Here is an 18,370-nt window from a genome sequence, read left to right as displayed (position 1 = left end):
CACTGCGCTCCAAACCACAAATTCCTGAGCACACCATAAAGCCCACAGCTGAATCGCTGAAAAAGAGAAGATCAAGATTTTGAAGTGGCCAAGTAAAAGTCCAGACCTCAACCCCATTGAGATGATGTGGCAGAAACATGAGAGAGCTGTGTGTAAGGAATATCCTCAGAATCAGTGAGCTGAAATACCATTAAAAGCAGGAACAGGCCATAACTCCTTCAGTAGGATATATGGGACTGGTAAACCTGCGAATACAATAATTGCTTTGTTACTGATAAACTTGGTTCTACAAGCCGTTGAATTAAGAAATTAATGTACCTAACTTTTTCACACCTGGCGTCTGTGTTTTGGTTCATTTTTGTTGCGTAAGGACTGTGGTGGCACAGTACTTCATGGATTCATCATCCTATGTTGGAATTGAACTCATGGTCGTTGTCTGTGTGGAGCGTGTACGTTCTCATATCAGTGTGGGTTTTCCTTCTGGGTAGTCTGGTTTTACTCCTACATCTTCAAAGACTTGTATTAGGTTAATTGATTTGGCAGCCTGGCCTAAGGTTACACTTGGTTTGATTGCTAATTACATCTAGATATTTAGAAACATAGAATTAAACAAGGGTGTACTTTATTATATGACTGTACAGTAGCTTCACAAGCCTTGAGCCTTTGATTAGAGTGTTTCAGGCATGTGATGTTGTCTGTGATATTTCTGTGCTTAATTCTTGAGGCTGCAGCTTTTAAAACTGTCATATTCATTCCACTTTGTTTTTCTGTGGTCAGAATCAATATGAGGTTGGAATAGTTGCACAATTTCCATTTTCTTCTGTGCTACAACGTATGAGTGTAGTGACGAAAACTCTAGGAGAAAAGCGGATGCACGCCTACCTGAAGGGAGCACCTGAGACAGTGGCCAAGCTTTGCAAAGAGGACAGCAGTGAGTTGGCCGCTAGGCATCCTGCTCTGATGTTTCACTCTGCATATTATGTAGTATGACTTTTTTTTTTTTTGTTTCCTTTCCTTGTGCACATCTGTCTGGTTTCCTCACTCAGCTGTTATTTCTATCTTCTAAATTGTCTTCTACTAATAATTCCACCCTCATGTCTTCTTTCGTGACATTCCATCATTCTTGCACTCTTCTGTCAAATACAGTATGTCTTTTAACTTATTGTGTTCTTTCCCTTTTTCTCTGATCTGGCAGTTCCTGAGAATTACTTGGAAGTGCTGGATAGCTATACACAGCAAGGTCTGCGAGTGATAGCTCTGGCCCATCGGAAACTAGAACAGAAGTTTACATGGCACAAGCTGCAGAATATTAATCGGTGAGTAATGGCAATAGTATGTAGATGTTATGACAAAAGTGTGCTTTCCATTGTGCTGTCTCTCTCCGTCTTTCTTATGTATCTTCTGTTGCACACATAAGCACACAAATACAGTGCCAAACAGTAAATGCACACCACATCAGTATCATATGAAGGGTTTGCTTATTCTTGCTTTTTCTCTTCTGTGACGTAGGGATTTAATAGAGTGTAACATGGAGTTTCTAGGATTGATTATGATGCAGAACAAACTGAAACCACAAAGTGTGCCTGTCCTGGAGCAACTGAGAAAAGCCTGCATCCGGACAGTCATGGTGACAGGTAGAGACATTATTACCTTTGCTGAACCAGAAACAACTGACATTAGATTAGCTAATGCCAGGCACCCAAGTCATTATTGCAAACTCAGCACTGGCAATAAAATGATTAAAAAGCCTCAAACTCAAACTTGTGATTTTTTCCAGGTGACAGCATGCTGACTGCAGTGTCTGTGGCACGTGAATGTGGCATGATTCCGCCAAGTGGAAGAGTTATTGTCACTAAGGCTTTGCCCCCACATGATGGGCAGCCTGCCACAATTAACTGGATTTATAATGATGATACATCACACCCAGAGGACATACATATCATGACTGAGCATGATGAGGTAATAAATATTTTTGTCTTCTAGAGATGTCCCTTTTTTTGCTCTATTTAGTCCTTCTTCTGCAATAATGTTCTAATAACTAATTACTACTTATGATTTCTTCCATTTTGTGGGGGTCTATCCTTGTGTTCACAAACAAAAGACTTTTAATTAGGAGGGTGTACGTACTTGGCAAGTTTTTTTTTCCATGTTGAGCATTATCTTAGCATGTGCTGAAATGGCTACATCACTTACAGAGAATGAAATGGCTATATCACAAATAAAGAAGTGCATTTGCAAAGTGCTGCAACTGCAGAGTAAAACCGTAGTAAGAAAAGGGCAGCTGTCTGATTTGTGAATTCTGATTGTCAAGCACGCTTAACGTCCAGTGAAGTACATGAGATCCTTAAGTCATTTTACAGGTTTGTATTCCAGCCTGCTTCATTATGTGTGGGCAGAACAAGTCATTTTGCCCATGCTTAAATTGTAAATAGAGGTATCTTGCATTATATATAATATCCTAGGTTTTGAGGTACTGACCTATAAACATTTGTTATAATTTACATTTATTTATTTAGAAGACCTTTCCTTTTTTATTTAGGTGAGTTTACAAATCAAATATGTGAAGTGAGATTTCATACAAATTAATGCTGGCTAATATGGTGACTTACTCAGGGTCCAACGGTGAATCAGTGCTGGCGATTAACTTGATTGCCACAAACTTCTTGCTACTAATGACTGACTGATTTGATATGTTAGAAAACCATATATGCATCTTACATATTGTTTCTTTTTCAGTTGGACAAAACTGTTCTGTTACTTTGTGTAGAACTGCAGGGTTCAAACAAGCATTTTACATCTTGTAGGTCTTTAAAGAGCAGACATACCTGATAGCTGACAATTTAATTCTTTGCTTTCTGGGTAAATGATAAATACACACCTTGCCTAATCTAAGTACAAACGCTTACATTTAGGACTTCATAATGAACATGACATTCATAAAGTATGAAGAGTAACTTTTTCAAATGCTTGGTGTACCGCTTCTCTGTTAATTTCATAACTCTACATTTGTGAGTTTTCTTCTATTAAAAATCATGTGTATATTGTACTGATTTTATTAATCAAAGTAACTATGGGATCATGTTTCTCCTTTCGTCATTTAATTTGTTATTGAAATACCGGGAAGTTGTGTAAACGTGGATGATCACAACTTAAATATTCATTAACAGTAACTTAAAATTACTTACAAGCATGCAGGTATTTCCAAAAGTAAGGAAAACCCTTGTACATATATTTTTAACTTCTTTATGTAGTTTCTAAATTTGCCCAGACATTTGCTCCTCCACTATGACTCCAAAGCCTTCAACCTGCCCACAAGACATTGGTGTCAGGATACTACAACCAGCATGTTACCACATTCTGTACATTCTCTTGAGTTGCAAATCACTAACCTCCCAACAGTTTTTTTAAGAGAGCAAAGAAATTTAAGTCACTTGGCATGACATCTAGGATGTGATGTGTCCAGCACCTCCTGTGCAAAGCCCTCTAAAAACTCACAGGTGATATTTGCAGTGTGCGGTCTAGTATTATTGTGGTGCAAGATGACAGCTTTGGTAGAGTAGCCTAGCTTGCTTCCAGCAAATTGCCTGCCATTGTGAATTTCCTCTTGGGATTAATAAAGTATCTATCTATCCATCCATCCATCCATCCATCCATAACCATTGTAACAGGAAGCAATACCACCTTGGTGTTTGACTTTGTCATAAGAGATATTCTGCAATTCTTAAAAGTGGTTTACAAACCCTCTTATGACCTGAAGCCTAACCAACGCATGATGGATTAACAATACGCCTGTTGAATGTATTATTAATAATTCATACAATTACTGTGTATGTGTATAAATATAGGCTTTCTATGCCAAGACACACTTCCATACTATCTGGTTGAGATGACTTGTCTTTAGAACTCCCATAATTAAATGGAGTCTACTTGTGCACAATACAGCCCAGTGTTCCATTTTAAAAAATTAACATCTTTTTATTCTGAATCCCATTATAAGGGTTTAACACCTTTTCATAGTGAATCTCGTTGTAAGAGTTTTAGAAGTACAGAACAGTTGTACATTTGTTTACTCATTTTTACACGGTGCACAGACAGCTGAAGTGATATTCTTTGGGTCATGCAGTGATTCAGAGATAAAAGTTCCACTGCCTTCAATACATTTGTCTTCATAATGATATATCATAATATTCCTAAACCTGCTTAAATCAATTCATGGTCAGGGTTGGCAGTATCCTTTCCCAGCTGCATCAGTCACAAGGCTGAACAGGCCATCAGTCCATTACAGGGCCACCCATGAATACCTGACCAGTCTCCACTTAATCTAACTTGCACATGTTTAGCTTGATGGAGGAGAACCCACACAGACTTGGGGAGAATGTGCAGACTCCACACAGTCAATTACAGAAGTGGGGTTTGGACCCAGGATCCATGAGACACCAACACTAACTCTGGCACCAGCAGGTTACACAATTCAGAATAAGGTTAATGAAAATCAATTCAGGAAGTGGATGTGCTGTAAAACAGTTTTCAAGACATAGGGTGATTTTAAATGTTGGTAGAAATTGCAAAAACTGTGATTCTGATTTTAATTCATTATAGAAAAGGGCATCTTGCAAAACTGACTATAAGAACAAGACATGTCAGGGCAGTCACTAAGAATCATATGGTTAAAAAGATAGGAGAAACTACAGTAACTGTGTAATATCAATTGCTTCAGTACTGGGCTTCAGCGGAAAGAGAAAAACAAAAAGACATACCGGAAGAAAGCTTACATCATGTTTCAAGTGTGGCTATTGAAGAAAACTTCAAAATTAAAAGAAGTAAAAGTTTTTTGATGAAGTTAAAATAAGTCATTTTGATTAAATGTTTGGCCTAAGGATGCATATCATCTTGAAAACATCATCTAAACCAGGAAGCATTATGGTAACTCCATTATGTTACGGGTTCTTATCTAAATCCATACATGAAAGACTTAAGTTTTCAGATGTGTAGGGCTGTCCTAAAGGATCTATTAATTATTATTCTCTTCTAACAATTAGCATTAGGAAATTATGAAACTATAATTAATAATGACAAATAAGAATTTTGTCTGTATTTGAACTGGCTGCCCAATTGGTATAGACACCACTTCTTTTAAATGATTAGGCAAGGTAACAAATCAGATAGATGGTCTAGCATATAACTTGAGGATAGTGAATGTCCTCCTCCCTTTAACAACAGAGATGATTTGGGACATAAAAAGTTAATAAAATTCTGGCATTCACCAAAGGAAATGTTATATCTGCTCAGCCCCCCATGCAGTAATGCAGTGAGGTCACTTCCTCAGACAGGATTGCATACCACTGCACTTTCTTAATTTAAACAGGTAATTTGGACTTTCTTAAAATATCTTATTACTGTTTCGAAACAGGATGAGGTTAAAGCAGCAATTTTCATTTGCTAGTCTGTCTTTTTTGTGTGCCAACTCTAAATTAAATCTTTGCAGCCATGACATGTAAATATGACAATACTTTTATAGTTTTTCTCTTATAACACTTTTATAATTGCATATATCATTTGCTTTATCATCCACCTTTTGTACCAATAAGTACACAATTACAAAATATTTATCATTTCATTTGAGAAGTAAGATTTTGTATTACATTGTTGTTCTATTTATTCTTGAACCCATCCATTTTTAAACAGTGCTGCTAATGGCAAACAACCACACAAAAAGTGATACATTCTTGTAGTGAGATGTATTCTCTCTGAGCAGCATTGAAGAAAACATTACATCCGCCTCTACTGCCAACAGACCCCGTAATCTGCCATCTGGTCCCCTAATCTGGCATCATCTTTGCAAGTATCGTGTTTTTTTGTAATGATGGCGACCGTGTATAGTGTGGAGCGTAATGATTTGGAGTAGAAAGCACATAACATGTATTTTAAAAAGCTGTAAAATCAAATGTGCTTTTGTTTTTAAAAATGAGACAATGGTGTATTGTTTTATTGAAATGTTTTACTCCAGTATGAGGTTTCACCGAACACAGATAGATAGGATTATTAAGACAATATTAAAAACTGGATGGACTTTAAGCTATGTCAACACTACTACATTTTCATTTAAAATCTGTTTTTCAATGAAAATAATCCATCCATTATCCAACCTGCTATATCTAACTACAGGGTCAGGGTTTGCTGGAGCCAATCCCAGCCAACACAGGGCTCAAGGCAGGAACCAAACCCCGGGCAGGGCGCCAGCCAACCACAGTAAAAATAGTCTTTTACAAAAATACCTCTCCTGCAGTGGGCTGGCACCCTGCCCGGGGTTTGTTTCCTGCCTTGCGCCCTGTGTTGGCTGGGATTGGCTCCAGCAGACCCCCGTGACCCTGTAGTTAGGATATACCAGGTTGGATAATGGATGGATGGAAAAATACCTCTCTCCACACTAAAATGGCCAAAAATGGATATGATGTAGACATTCACCTACACATGGAATACATAAATCGGTGGAAGAATCCTTGAACGGATGGTAAATCTGCCGCCCACAGTATTTATCACAAACTGTAGCATCATCTTTGCAAGTATGCAAACCAGTAATTTATTTGCCCTTTGTGCATGTATGCAGACTACACAAAATGTAATTTAGATGAATACAGATAAGCAAACTAAACAAACTCCTCTGTGTATGCCATGTTGGAATATGTATTCATCTTTGAAGGGTGATCAATCATTAAATCAGATGTTGTAATAAACAGGATGCAATCAATGAAGGGTAACATAATAAGGACCATGGTATCCCTGTTCTTGATTGGTGAGCAAACTCGCCTGACCTGAACCCCACAGAAAATCTATAGGGTATTGTGAAGAGGAAGATGCAATACGCCAGACCCAACAATTCAGAAGAGCTGAAGGCCACTATCAGAGCAACATGGGCTCTCATAACACCTGAGCAGTGCCACAGACTGATCGACTCCATGCCACGCCGCATTGCTGCAGTAATCCAGGCCAAAGGAGCCACAACTAAATATTGAGTGCTGTACATGCTCATACTTTTCATGTTCATACCTTTTAGTTGGCCAACATTTCTAAAAATCCTTTTTTTGCATTGGTCTTAATTGATATTCTAATTTTCCGAGATACTGAATTTGGGACTTTCATTAGTTGTCAGTTATAATCATCAAAATTAAAAGAAATAAACATTTGAAATACATCAGTCTGTGTGTAATGAATGAATCTAATGTACAAGTTTTACTTTTTGAATGGAATTACTGAAATAAATCAACTTTGTTATGATATTCTAATTTTATGACCGGCACCTGTATGCGTGATGTAAACTAATCCCACAGATTGTAAAAGTGGCTCAGCATTGCATTGTCATAAATCCACAGTCTCCGCAAGCACACAATAAAGCAAGTAAATATTTTTACCTTGCGAAAATAAGGCTAAGTAAGTATTATAAAAGGGATTATTTCTAGTCCTTCTGCTGCCACATGGAGGCCTCATAAACATGGAGGCATGCATTTTGCAGCTTCAAAGTGGATGTGTTCGGTAAGTTTAAAAGCTGTTTCTATCACTTATGAATGCAGGGTCCCATTTTAAGCTGCAAGAACAGACAAAGTTTTTTTTTTAACATTTATAAAAACGGCTTCAGTTTAGAATACAATTTAATGTGTCAAATTAATATATGCTATGATTGTGAAGAAATAACTTTGATTTGAGAAATATAAAAGCTATACTTTACGTTTACAAGCCTCATCCTTCATATTCCACAATATGCCACTCTACACTATCAGTGACATGCTAGCCCGCCTGCCAAGCCCTAGTGCTGTCCAACTATGGACAGAACTCTGGCAATGACAACACACAGAGCAAACGTCTTCCCAAAAACCTTCCTGTTTAAAATGAAGTCTCTGAAACACAATCAGCTATTCTGTGTTAATCCTCTCACAAGATGAGTCAGTAGTGAGTGACATGAAATCTGTTTTCTTTAGATTGAGAGCGGAAAAGACAGGCAATCCTCTCAACAGCTCCACAACCATTTTCTTAGTTTTTTTTTTATCGGGACTTAAAACTTCTAAAACCATTTCCATTGCACGCAATTGTATTAAATAAGCCAATGCTAAAAAAGATACGTTCCCTGAAGCACATGGTTATGCCACAGTTGTGCTCTCTTTTGCAGATGTAGTTTTATGGATGAACCACAGTCAAACTGGTAACCTCTTTACGACTCTCAGATCTTGAAGGCTGATTGTCACTAAAGTGGCTTTGAGTTGTTTCTAAGTCCTGCATTCTATTTGCCATGTAGCAGGCGACTATAATCAGATAACACAAAGAGCAAATAATTTGTGTGGTCTGGTAAAATAAAGCAAAATTGGTTGGCCCAGTCAGAATGGAGTTGTCTGTTTTTGTGATAATCTTTAACCTTTTCAGTACTGGCCATGGCTTTCATGCATGCAAAGCACATACATGATGTGTTTGTTAGTTTTCAACAGCTCAGTCACTACAGTGAATTAACAATAGGCCCTCAACACTGCTTAAATGCAGTTTTGGTGTTAAGTTGGCTCAGCCAAGTAAATGTAATTTTTGGCAGAAGGGCAGTGGACTTCAGAGATGTTTACTTGAGAACCTTGCTATACAATATGCCATCACTTTAGTGTCATTTCAAGCAACTGGTACAGCTGGTGAAAGTCTTTACCTTCTGCTCTTATTCGTAGTCCATTGCTTCATGAGCAAGTTATATGTTCTCTCTTTTCCTTCTGTTTTTCATGTTTGTTATCATCAGTATAAATAAATTCTCGATACAAATATTTACCTCACATTTTCATTGCTTGTTAAAATATTTTCAGTGTCTGCCTTTCAAGAAGGAGTGACTCCTGGTACAGTAAGTGGTTTGAATCCACATTTCTGTTGATGAGGTTGAGCAGCTAAGCATAAGGCCAACTAGCAAGCAGTGGTAATAATGATTAGTGTGTTTAACTTGCAGAATGGCCTCCATAAGTCTGTGTTAAATTTGTGCATATTGCTGCCTTTTTCTAAGGCAAATGTGTTACTATTAATAAACAGAAAAGCTTCACATTTTTCCCTCTTTATCAAAAATGTATTTGTAATTCATAACTAACCCCTTCTCTATCACTCCGAGCAGTTAATCAAGAAGAGGAAACTGAAGGACCTGGAAGCTGCCGAACAAAGCCCAGCTGAGCCCAGCTATCATTTTGCAATGAATGGGAAGACTTTCTCTGTCATCTTAGACCACTTTCCAGACCTTCTGCCCAAGGTACTTAACTTTCCTCAGTCAGTTTCTAACCCACCGAGGAAAGTACACATAAATCTTGTTAAATTGGTTTAGTTTTGATTGTTCTGGGAGCAGAAGCTGATTCACCAGGGTGGTAGACCTTAGTGTTGAAATTGTTAGATTATCTTGCATTGTGTACTTGAGAACAAATATACAGTGGATTCAAAAAGCATTCTGATCCCTTCACTTTCTGCACACTGTATTATGTTGTAGAATTAATTGTAAATGGATAAATTTGCCATTTTTGCCCATCAATCTACACTCAATAACTCCTAATAACAAAGTGAAATATGTTTTCAGAAAGGTTTGCAAATGTATTAAAAATCAATGACTGAAATCTCTCCTTCATATATGTATTCAGACCATTAATTCAGTTCTTTGGAGAAGCCCCATTGGCAGCAATTACAACAGTGAGTCCTCTTGGGTAAGCCTCTACATGCTTTGCATGCCTGGAAGGAGTCCCATTCTTCCTGGCAGATCCTGTCAGTCTCTGTTAGATTTGATTCTATATCAGCATTGTATTGGCTGTGTACTTCATGTCATCGTCATGCTAAAAGGTGAACCGTCTTCCTAATCTGAGGACCAGTGCACTCTGGAGCAGATTTTCTTCAAGGGACCATTTCGTATTGGGCTGCATTCATCTTTTCCTCAATTCTGACCATGAGTTCTGCCCAAAGAGTTCAGTTTTTGTCTTATCAGACCAGAGAATCTTTTCCCCATGCTGTCAGAGTCCTTTAATTGTCATAGGTCTTTTACTCAAGAGTGGCGTCTGTCCAGCCACTCTACCATAGATGTCAGATTAATGTAGCACTTTTGAGGTGGTTGTCTTCCAACAGGTTATTCAGTCTCACAAGTGACTTCTGAAGCCCTGCTAGAGTGACTACTGGATTCTTGGTCACCTACCTGACCAAGGCCCTTTTTACTCTTTTTTACTCAGTTTATCCAATTCAGATGGCCAATTCCAGGAAGAGTCATGGTATTTCTGAACATCTTTCATTTCACAATAATTGAGACCGGAGTGCTCCTGGGAACAGTCAAAGCTTTAGAAATGTTTTTTAACCCTTGTCCTGATCTCTAACTCACCACAATTCTATCATAGAGGTCTACAGAGGGTTCCTTGGACTTCATGCCTTGGTTTTTGTCTTTACATGCAATGTCAATTGTGGGACCTTCTACACGATGTCCAATTAATTCAGTTTGCCACAGGTGAACTCCAATCAGGTTTTAGACACATCTTAAAGAGAATTAAAGTAAACAGGATGAACTCTGCCACAATTTGGAGTGCTAAAGCAAAGGGTGTGAATGAGAGATTTCAGTTTTTAATTTTTAATACATTTACAAAAATTTCTAAAAACATACCTTCACTTTGTTATTATGGATTACTGAGTGTAGATTAATTGGCAAAATGGCAAATTTAACAATTTAAAATTAAATCTACCACACAATACAGTGTGTAATGTGACGGGGTCTGAAAACTTTCTGATTCCACTGTATGTGGAGAAATCATCAAATGTAGTTGCTGCTTGTTGTTTCAGCGCTTTCTCTCAGGCTTTGGCTTATTAATGTGTTTGTGAATTTTCATTACCTTCATTTAAGTCCATTATCTAAAAGAATTGAATAAGGTTGCCAAAAGCAGATCATGATGTAACCAAATTCTCTTATCCTAACTAATTAATCCTTTTCAAATCTGATCTTGCTGACAGAATAATAAGAGAAAAAATAGATTGATTAAGGGGGAATGATTTTTTAAAGGTTGGAAATTTGTCGTTGATTTAGGACTCTGGAAGTCCAAAAGTGGAAATGTGTCTTAAGATTTCTAAATTTACATGCTGCAATCATGTTGCTCCATCTGAGTGGTTAACTAATAACACTTCTTGAAGACCATTATAGCCCAGCTAGTATCTTTACTTTGTACTACAGTAAAACCTTGGATTGTGAGTAACTTGGTCTGCGAGTGTTTTGCACGACAACCTAAAATTTTTAATAAATTTTAACTTGATAAACATGATCAAGTTAACATGATCACAACTGAGCTGATGGTTCTTCTCTCTCTTTTGCTGCGGGATTGTGGGTAATCGTCTCCCATTCTCGGCCTCAGTCGGTGTGTCTCACCCATATAATCAGCATCTGTACGAGCGTATACTGTTTACTACAGCATTGTGACCACGTGTGTGTGTTGGAATGTGTGAGTCCCTGTCTTGCACCCCAAAACACAAAGCTGAGTCTCAGTACTTTAGCAACACCAGCTTTATTCAGTGTGAAACAGGAATAGCACGGTTATTTATTGTAGTGGGATCTGCCGCTCTCCTATACACAGACACAGCACTCAGGCAGGGTCATGGCCAGGTTAGTGGCCAAGTAATACTGTGCCCTGCATTTATAATGTTCCTTGTATCACCCATCAACGGCAGGCACTTACAGCATGTCCGCAATCTTTTCGGATTCATTTTTATGGCGAACTGCTACAGCACTGTGGTTTCTTCGGGATGCTGTTCTGCATGTCGTCCCATTGGGTGGATTAGAAACCTTACAGTGCGTAAAGCATTTTTTTAATTTTGTGTCCAAGTGTAGTGACTCTTCAGGCAAAAGCAACTGTCATTGGATAGGTTTCCTTGTTAAAGGCGCAAAAAAAAGAAAAAGATTCCAGCGAGCCAACAGATAGCAGTGATTCCATTAGTTAGAGTGAAAGCCGACCTACAATACACTACCATACAATTTCTTTTTGTATAGCGGAAAATCACAAAAGTTCCACAATGGGCTTTAACAGGCCCTGCCTCTTGACAGCCCCTCAGCCTTGACTCTCTAAGAAGACAAGAAAAAACTCCCAAAAAAACCCTTTTAGGGAAAAAATGGAAGAAACCTTGGGAAAGGCAGTCCAAAGAGAGACCCCTTTCCAGGTAGGTTGGGCATACAGTGGGTGTCAAAAAGAAGGGGGTCAATACAATACACAAAGCAGAAAAATCCTCAATACAGTATAAAAATAAAAAATTTTAGAAATACGAAGCAGAATTTAACAGTAGATAATATCAAATAATATCATTTGGATTTGTTTAGAATCCTGGAGACCTCATCCATCAAGCTGCCTCCCCCATTTTGCCATTCCACAGCTGAAATAGCGCTAATCTGATGAAAGGACCCCTCTTTCCCACGATTCCTGCAATCCTCCATCAGGGATGACTTTACCTTAGGCAGGCAAAACAACTTGGCAGGTGGGCCGTGGCACTGAGTGTCACATTTGAGTACAGAGGAGAGAATACAATACACAATAACCCTCCTCTCTCTCGTCTCTCTCGCACCAGCCATGATTCTTTTCAAAGGTAAAGTGCAGGTTAATTTGTTTTATGTATTTTTACTTTATATTTTGTATTCATCATTTTTATATGAATAGTTTTGGGTTCTGGAACGAATCATCTGAGTTTCCATTATTTCTTATGGGGAAATTCGATATATGAGTGCTTTGGATTACAAGCACGTTTCCGGAACTAATTATGCTCGCAATCCAAGGTTCCACTGTGTATTGTACTATTCTGTAAAGTGGTATTACAAAGTTCAGTTGAGGATACAATAAGCTGATGCTTGATTCATTCTTAATATTCTCCCTTTATTCAGCTGCTTCTGTGTGGGACAGTTTATGCACGAATGGCTCCAGATCAGAAGACTCAGCTTGTTGAGGCTCTGCAGAAAGTGGAGTAAGTACCCAATCAAAGAGGTAATGAACAAGTTGTTTGCTACTTTTCAGCATCAAGAGTGACTGACTAACTCAAGAAAGCATGCCTGAGTAAGTTGTAATGACATTGGAGGTGGGAGTCTCTCTGTCCCAATTAATAACTGGGTCACACCTTTAGAATATCCAGTTGTTCACAGCTTTGAAAATAAATATGTCTTTTTCTGTCTACAGCTACTATGTGGGAATGTGTGGCGATGGGGCCAATGACTGTGGGGTAAGAAGCCAAATGTCTGTCTTTATGTTACCATTTTTCTTTACTGTTATGAGCTGTTGCATCTGTCTGACCTATGTTTTCCCACCCCTACATCCCCACCCCCAGTCTAGGTCTATCAGCCTGGCCCCATTTAGTATGTCTCAGTCCATGCATCTTTCTTCACTCTTTTTGCTCTTTTCCTTGTCTGATGTCATTGCTTGTTCATCTCTGACCATCACAGGCTCTGAAGCGTGCTCACGCTGGCATCTCTCTCTCTGAGCTTGAGGCCTCCGTTGCCTCCCCATTCACATCAAAGACCCCTGACATCTCTTGTGTGCCAGACCTCATCAGGTAAGGAGCTGCTGTTTCTGTAAATGCTTCATTTCACTTAACCCTTCCCTGTTGATAAAGTGGTGTAGCTCCTCTAGCCCTCTTTCAGTTAAGTCAAAATACAGTTTGCTAAGATATTTATAAATATGTGTATATATATATATATATATATATATATATATATATATATATATATATATATATTAATGATGTTCCCATTTTTATTTTTAATTTTTAATAGTTTTATTTAAGCCGAGACTATAAAACCATAAATTAATTGAAAAAGTATCAATGATTATGCTCTAAGTTGTATTGGCGATGTCACAATTGGTGCTAGTATATTTTAGTGCAAATGGTTGATGCACAATACCATAAAAAAGGATTTGGCCCCTGTCTTGTTACGTTCATTGTTACATGATGTTGTCGTTGAACTATGCTCATATCTGTTTTCTGAATAGTATTACTATTTAAAAAAACGTGTTTTTTTTGGCTTTCAGTGTCTGGTGTGTAAGGAAGTTAAAAACGCAACCTTTAGGTGTTTTAACTTGGTTGTGAACCAGTAAAACATTTTAAGGTCAGCTTTGAATGAATAGTGGGCAGTACAGTTGGCACAGCGCTATGTACTGCTATGTGTTAGCTCTAGCAGACATAGTTATAAACGAGACCTGCTGCCACAGTGTCCCTTCATGTCTACCTCTTCAAGGAAGATGTCCATTCCTGACCATCTTTTATTTTGGCTTTTCAGCAAAATGTCAGTTTAGGTCTTCATTATAAGAATCAATTAATAATATTTTTTAACATATGTTAGTTATTATTGTTTTATATTCCAAGAAACATGTTATTTTTATAATAAATTATTGTTAATGTGATAGTTAATATATTTAATAAGTTATTATTGATAATTGCATAGTTAATAAAATGTTTATATACTGTTACTATCAGAAAGTATTGTTTATGAATAGATATTGAGCTGCACAAATTCAATGTTTCTTCTCACATAGAAACAATTCAAAAATCCTCACTTTGTATTAAACAGTAATTAGCAAAATTAGACATTTAGGAACTTAACCAGTAGACAGAGTGTCTCTCAGAGCTAGACTGGAGAAACACAAATCTTCATTCAGGTATAGTATGTTTACATAAATATAAAATGAAACAATGGTGTGTGAGAGAGTGTGTACACCCCTACTGATATTTTGAGTGTAGTGAAATGAAAAGGGTTTTTGTTTTTTTTGTAGGGAGGGCCGAGCAGCACTTGTTACCTCCTTCTGTGTCTTCAAGTTCATGGCTCTCTACAGCATCATTCAGTATCTGACCGTCTTGCTGCTCTACTCAGTAAGTGTGGAAAATAACATAGCTACACTAAGAGTGACATTGGAGTAAGAGGACATCCCATTCACATGTAACACTGTGGGCTAAGCTTCCTGATATTAAAATGCAAGAAAAAACATCACATACGTGTTTGTCTTTCTTTTAATACATGTGCATGTCTGTTTTATGACTGACATGTGAGTCAGTGTAAATGTATGTTTTGCAAACTTATTCTTGTGAGCTTGTGTTTCAGATCCTGAGTAATATGGGTGACAGGCAGTACCTGTTCATCGACCTGGCTATTATCATGACTGCTGTGTTCACCAGTGAGTACTTTGAAAAAGACAAGATTGTAGTTTTTGCTCTGGGGTGCTTTTACATTTAATAATCCACTCATTGCAGTGTTTAGGGCAGAGGCATGCAATTCAACAATTTGAGTCACTAAATAAAAATATATGTGTTGCAACACAGGCTGTCATTACACTGCGAGATACAAGACAAAATTCCAATCCCCTCTCTCTCTCTGCCTTCTCTTCCTCCATGTGTAGTGAGTCTAAATCCTGCATGGACTGAGCTTGTACGCCAGCGGCCCCCATCCAGCCTGATCTCTGCCCAGCTTCTTCTCTCTGTAGTGATTCAGATTCTTTTGTGTATGGGATTTCAGGTGTGGGTCTTTCTCCTAGTGAAGACCCAGCAGTGGTACTCTATTTGGCAACCAGGCATGAAGTAAGTACCTCAGCTGCTAGTCAGCTCTCTTAAAATGATCTTTCAAAGATCTTTCTCTTTCCTGTGTAGTATCTCATAGCCTGTTGTAGCCCTACGTTTAAGTGGTAATTGCGAGTGAGGTCCTACCTGCTAAGCACACTGCTCTTGTTGTCTAGCGTCTGCAGAGAGAATGTATCAGAGGACATGTGGGCCTGGAATACAACCCTTCATAATACGACAGAAGAGGAAGAGGAGCACAATGTTAAAAACTTTGAGAACACAACACTCTTCTTCATTTCTTGTTGCCAGTATCTGACAGTGGCCCTGACATTCTCTAAAGGAAAGCCTTTTAGACAGCCCATCTATACTAACTGTAAGTTTTACTATACTTAATACCTCACTCTCTCCCACAATTTATGACCAATTTTCTTCTATGACAGTGTTACTATTGCCAGGGAGATGTAAGTGTAACTGCAAAACTGTAGAAACAGAACAGCTAGTAACTTGACAGGCCTCAGAGATATTAAACCATATAGATTCTTTTTGAAAAGAGACTCTTTTGTGAGAATAACTGAATCTACATCCTAAGTAGATGTCTCTGTTGCAACTGCTGAAAAAGGATAACATAATATGCTATTAAACAGCAGTTTCATGTTGCTGACTTCAGTTTTGGTATTCTGTTTCCAGCTGAGCTCAAAGTACTCATTGATGGTGATAGCCAAACATACAAGGAGAAAGAGTTAATAATTCTCAGTCTCTTTAAAACTCAATAAGGTCCTTTTAATGACGAAAGAAGTCAACATTTGATACTAACCTGTCATATGGAATGTTTACTGTGATTAATATAAGAAATGTGTACTGTTCGCATTGTATAGTTGTATTACATCTTATTTAGCTTTCTTAGCTATAATCTTTTTTAACTACATGCCAGCAACTTCACATCTCTGACGCTCGTGTATGTGAATTTCACTTTAATCAAACTACAACACTTTTAAATCTCGTGGATACGCCCCTTCATTGGGAAGAAACACTACTTTTCCCTGATGGCAACACGAATTAGATGATCTACAAGTCTTCGACTTAAAATTTAAAGCCAAACATTGTCTACATGCTTCTGTCATATCACCTATGTCCATATATTCAGTCTCTTTTCACTTTTACCTTTTCATCAATATCGCATTGAATTTTGATTCCGTGTTTGGAATTACATCGTGACAATGCAACATATAACTGCCCTTGAGTGAATATCGTTTCTTTCTCTCTACATGAACTGTGTCTGAAAATAGCATTCACACAAAGGAGAAAAGATTGAACCGTGTGCGTGGTGTTAAATGTTTTAGATGTGGGTCCGACTTTTCCAAATCTCTTAGCATAAAGTCTTGTCTCATGGGGCTTGAAATTTTCTCTCACGGGATTTCACTTTCACCAAACAACAAATCTTTTAATTCTCGCGGATACGCCTCTTCATTGGGAAGAAACACTACTTTTCCCTGATGGCCATACAAATTAGATGATCTACAAGTCTTCGATTAATTTAAATCCAAACAATATATTCGATTTCTTTTCACTGTTCTGTTATTTCACAGAGTAATAAATTCCATTTGTTTGCACTAATGCGATCTTTACTATCATTTTTTGAGACTTTTGAATTTTCATACTTCCATTATCTCTAACCTGCTCTGCATGTGTATTGTGCCAACGTTTTTGAATTCTTTACGACGTTCTACTTTGTCATCTACTCTTTGTCTTTTATATCCAGCCCCGGGCGTGGTTAAATCTCTTGGCACAAAGTCTCGTCTCGTGGGATGTGAAAGCGTCTGTCTGGGAAAGTCATGTCTCGTCTCTCTTCCCAAGATTTTTTTATTATGATAGAGAGATGTTTTTCATTTTAAATGTTTCTTTTACTTCTTTCTATAACTATGTCCTGTGATTATTAATTAATACTATCAAACAAGTAAGTACACCCCACAAAATGTTTTTTTTTTTTAACGTGTGGACATATTGTATCAAGATTTGATCTTAATTTAGACCATATCTTTGGGTAAAGGTGATTTAAGGTACAGGGGGTCCTCGGGTTACAACGTCTCGACATATGACATTTCGAGTTTACAACGCTCACTCCCATAAAAACTTTAAAAAATTGAGACGTCAGAAGGAATAAATGTAAGGATTTTTTTTACACTCATTTTTTTCTGTTACTACAGTAACATTTATGTCCTTTTCCTTTTTCTGTGGTTTAGTTGTGTTCTAGAAACATTCTGTTTATGTTCTAGATTGTGATTTTGCAAATGTGTTAGGATGGTTAAGTTACTTAGGCTAGGGTGTGTTTCGACTTACACTAAAATTGGGTTACATCACCGTTGTAGGAATGGAACTGTGTCGTAACCCTAGGACCCCCTGTATTAAAATTTGATTTTAAAAAGGTCAGGTTGAGGAGTATGCACTGGCAGAGTGTGTTGCTGCAGTATTTGACATGTATTCAACAAAAAAGAAAACGGATGCGTCATTTCCATCTGTGGAAAAAGTAAGTCCACCCTTGGCTCTAATAATTGGTATTGCCTCCTCATTTCCTGTAAGTGCCTATCAGTCTCTGACAGCGACTAGCAGAAAGTCTTCCCCACTCCACAATGCAGAACTCTTTCAGCTGTGCAATGTTTGAGGGATGCCTTCTGTGCACAGCCCTTTTCAAATCCCTCCACAACACAGCACAACACAATGGGATTCAGATTCAGACTCGGATTAGGCGGTTCCAGAACACTTGTGGATTTCCTGTTATGTTTAGGGTCATTATCATGTTGTGAGGTCCATTTTTAGTTGAGTTTCAATCTTC

At 37.9% G+C, this 18,370-nt stretch overlaps 1 protein-coding gene across 3 annotated transcripts in view; it reads left to right on the top strand.

The window, feature by feature from the left end:
- Nucleotides 1-18,370, top strand: part of LOC120525115 (probable cation-transporting ATPase 13A3) — a 127,905-nt gene that overhangs the window by 89,047 nt on the left and 20,488 nt on the right. For all 3 annotated transcript variants that reach the window (XM_039747137.1, XM_039747139.1, XM_039747136.1), the window contains 12 exons: nucleotides 778-931; nucleotides 1,196-1,316; nucleotides 1,510-1,634; nucleotides 1,778-1,959; nucleotides 9,125-9,256; nucleotides 12,884-12,963; nucleotides 13,173-13,215; nucleotides 13,436-13,545; nucleotides 14,763-14,859; nucleotides 15,089-15,161; nucleotides 15,384-15,561; nucleotides 15,717-15,913. In XM_039747137.1, coding sequence (XP_039603071.1) covers nucleotides 778-931; nucleotides 1,196-1,316; nucleotides 1,510-1,634; nucleotides 1,778-1,959; nucleotides 9,125-9,256; nucleotides 12,884-12,963; nucleotides 13,173-13,215; nucleotides 13,436-13,545; nucleotides 14,763-14,859; nucleotides 15,089-15,161; nucleotides 15,384-15,561; nucleotides 15,717-15,913 — 1,492 coding nt within the window. The remainder of the gene's footprint in view (nucleotides 1-777; nucleotides 932-1,195; nucleotides 1,317-1,509; nucleotides 1,635-1,777; nucleotides 1,960-9,124; nucleotides 9,257-12,883; nucleotides 12,964-13,172; nucleotides 13,216-13,435; nucleotides 13,546-14,762; nucleotides 14,860-15,088; nucleotides 15,162-15,383; nucleotides 15,562-15,716; nucleotides 15,914-18,370) is intronic.

This window comes from Polypterus senegalus, chromosome 3 (genome assembly GCF_016835505.1).
Source record: "Polypterus senegalus isolate Bchr_013 chromosome 3, ASM1683550v1, whole genome shotgun sequence".
Lineage (NCBI taxonomy): Eukaryota > Metazoa > Chordata > Cladistia > Polypteriformes > Polypteridae > Polypterus > Polypterus senegalus.
The sequence above is the reverse complement of the archived record's forward strand: the minus strand, read 5'-3'. Positions and strand labels throughout refer to the sequence as shown.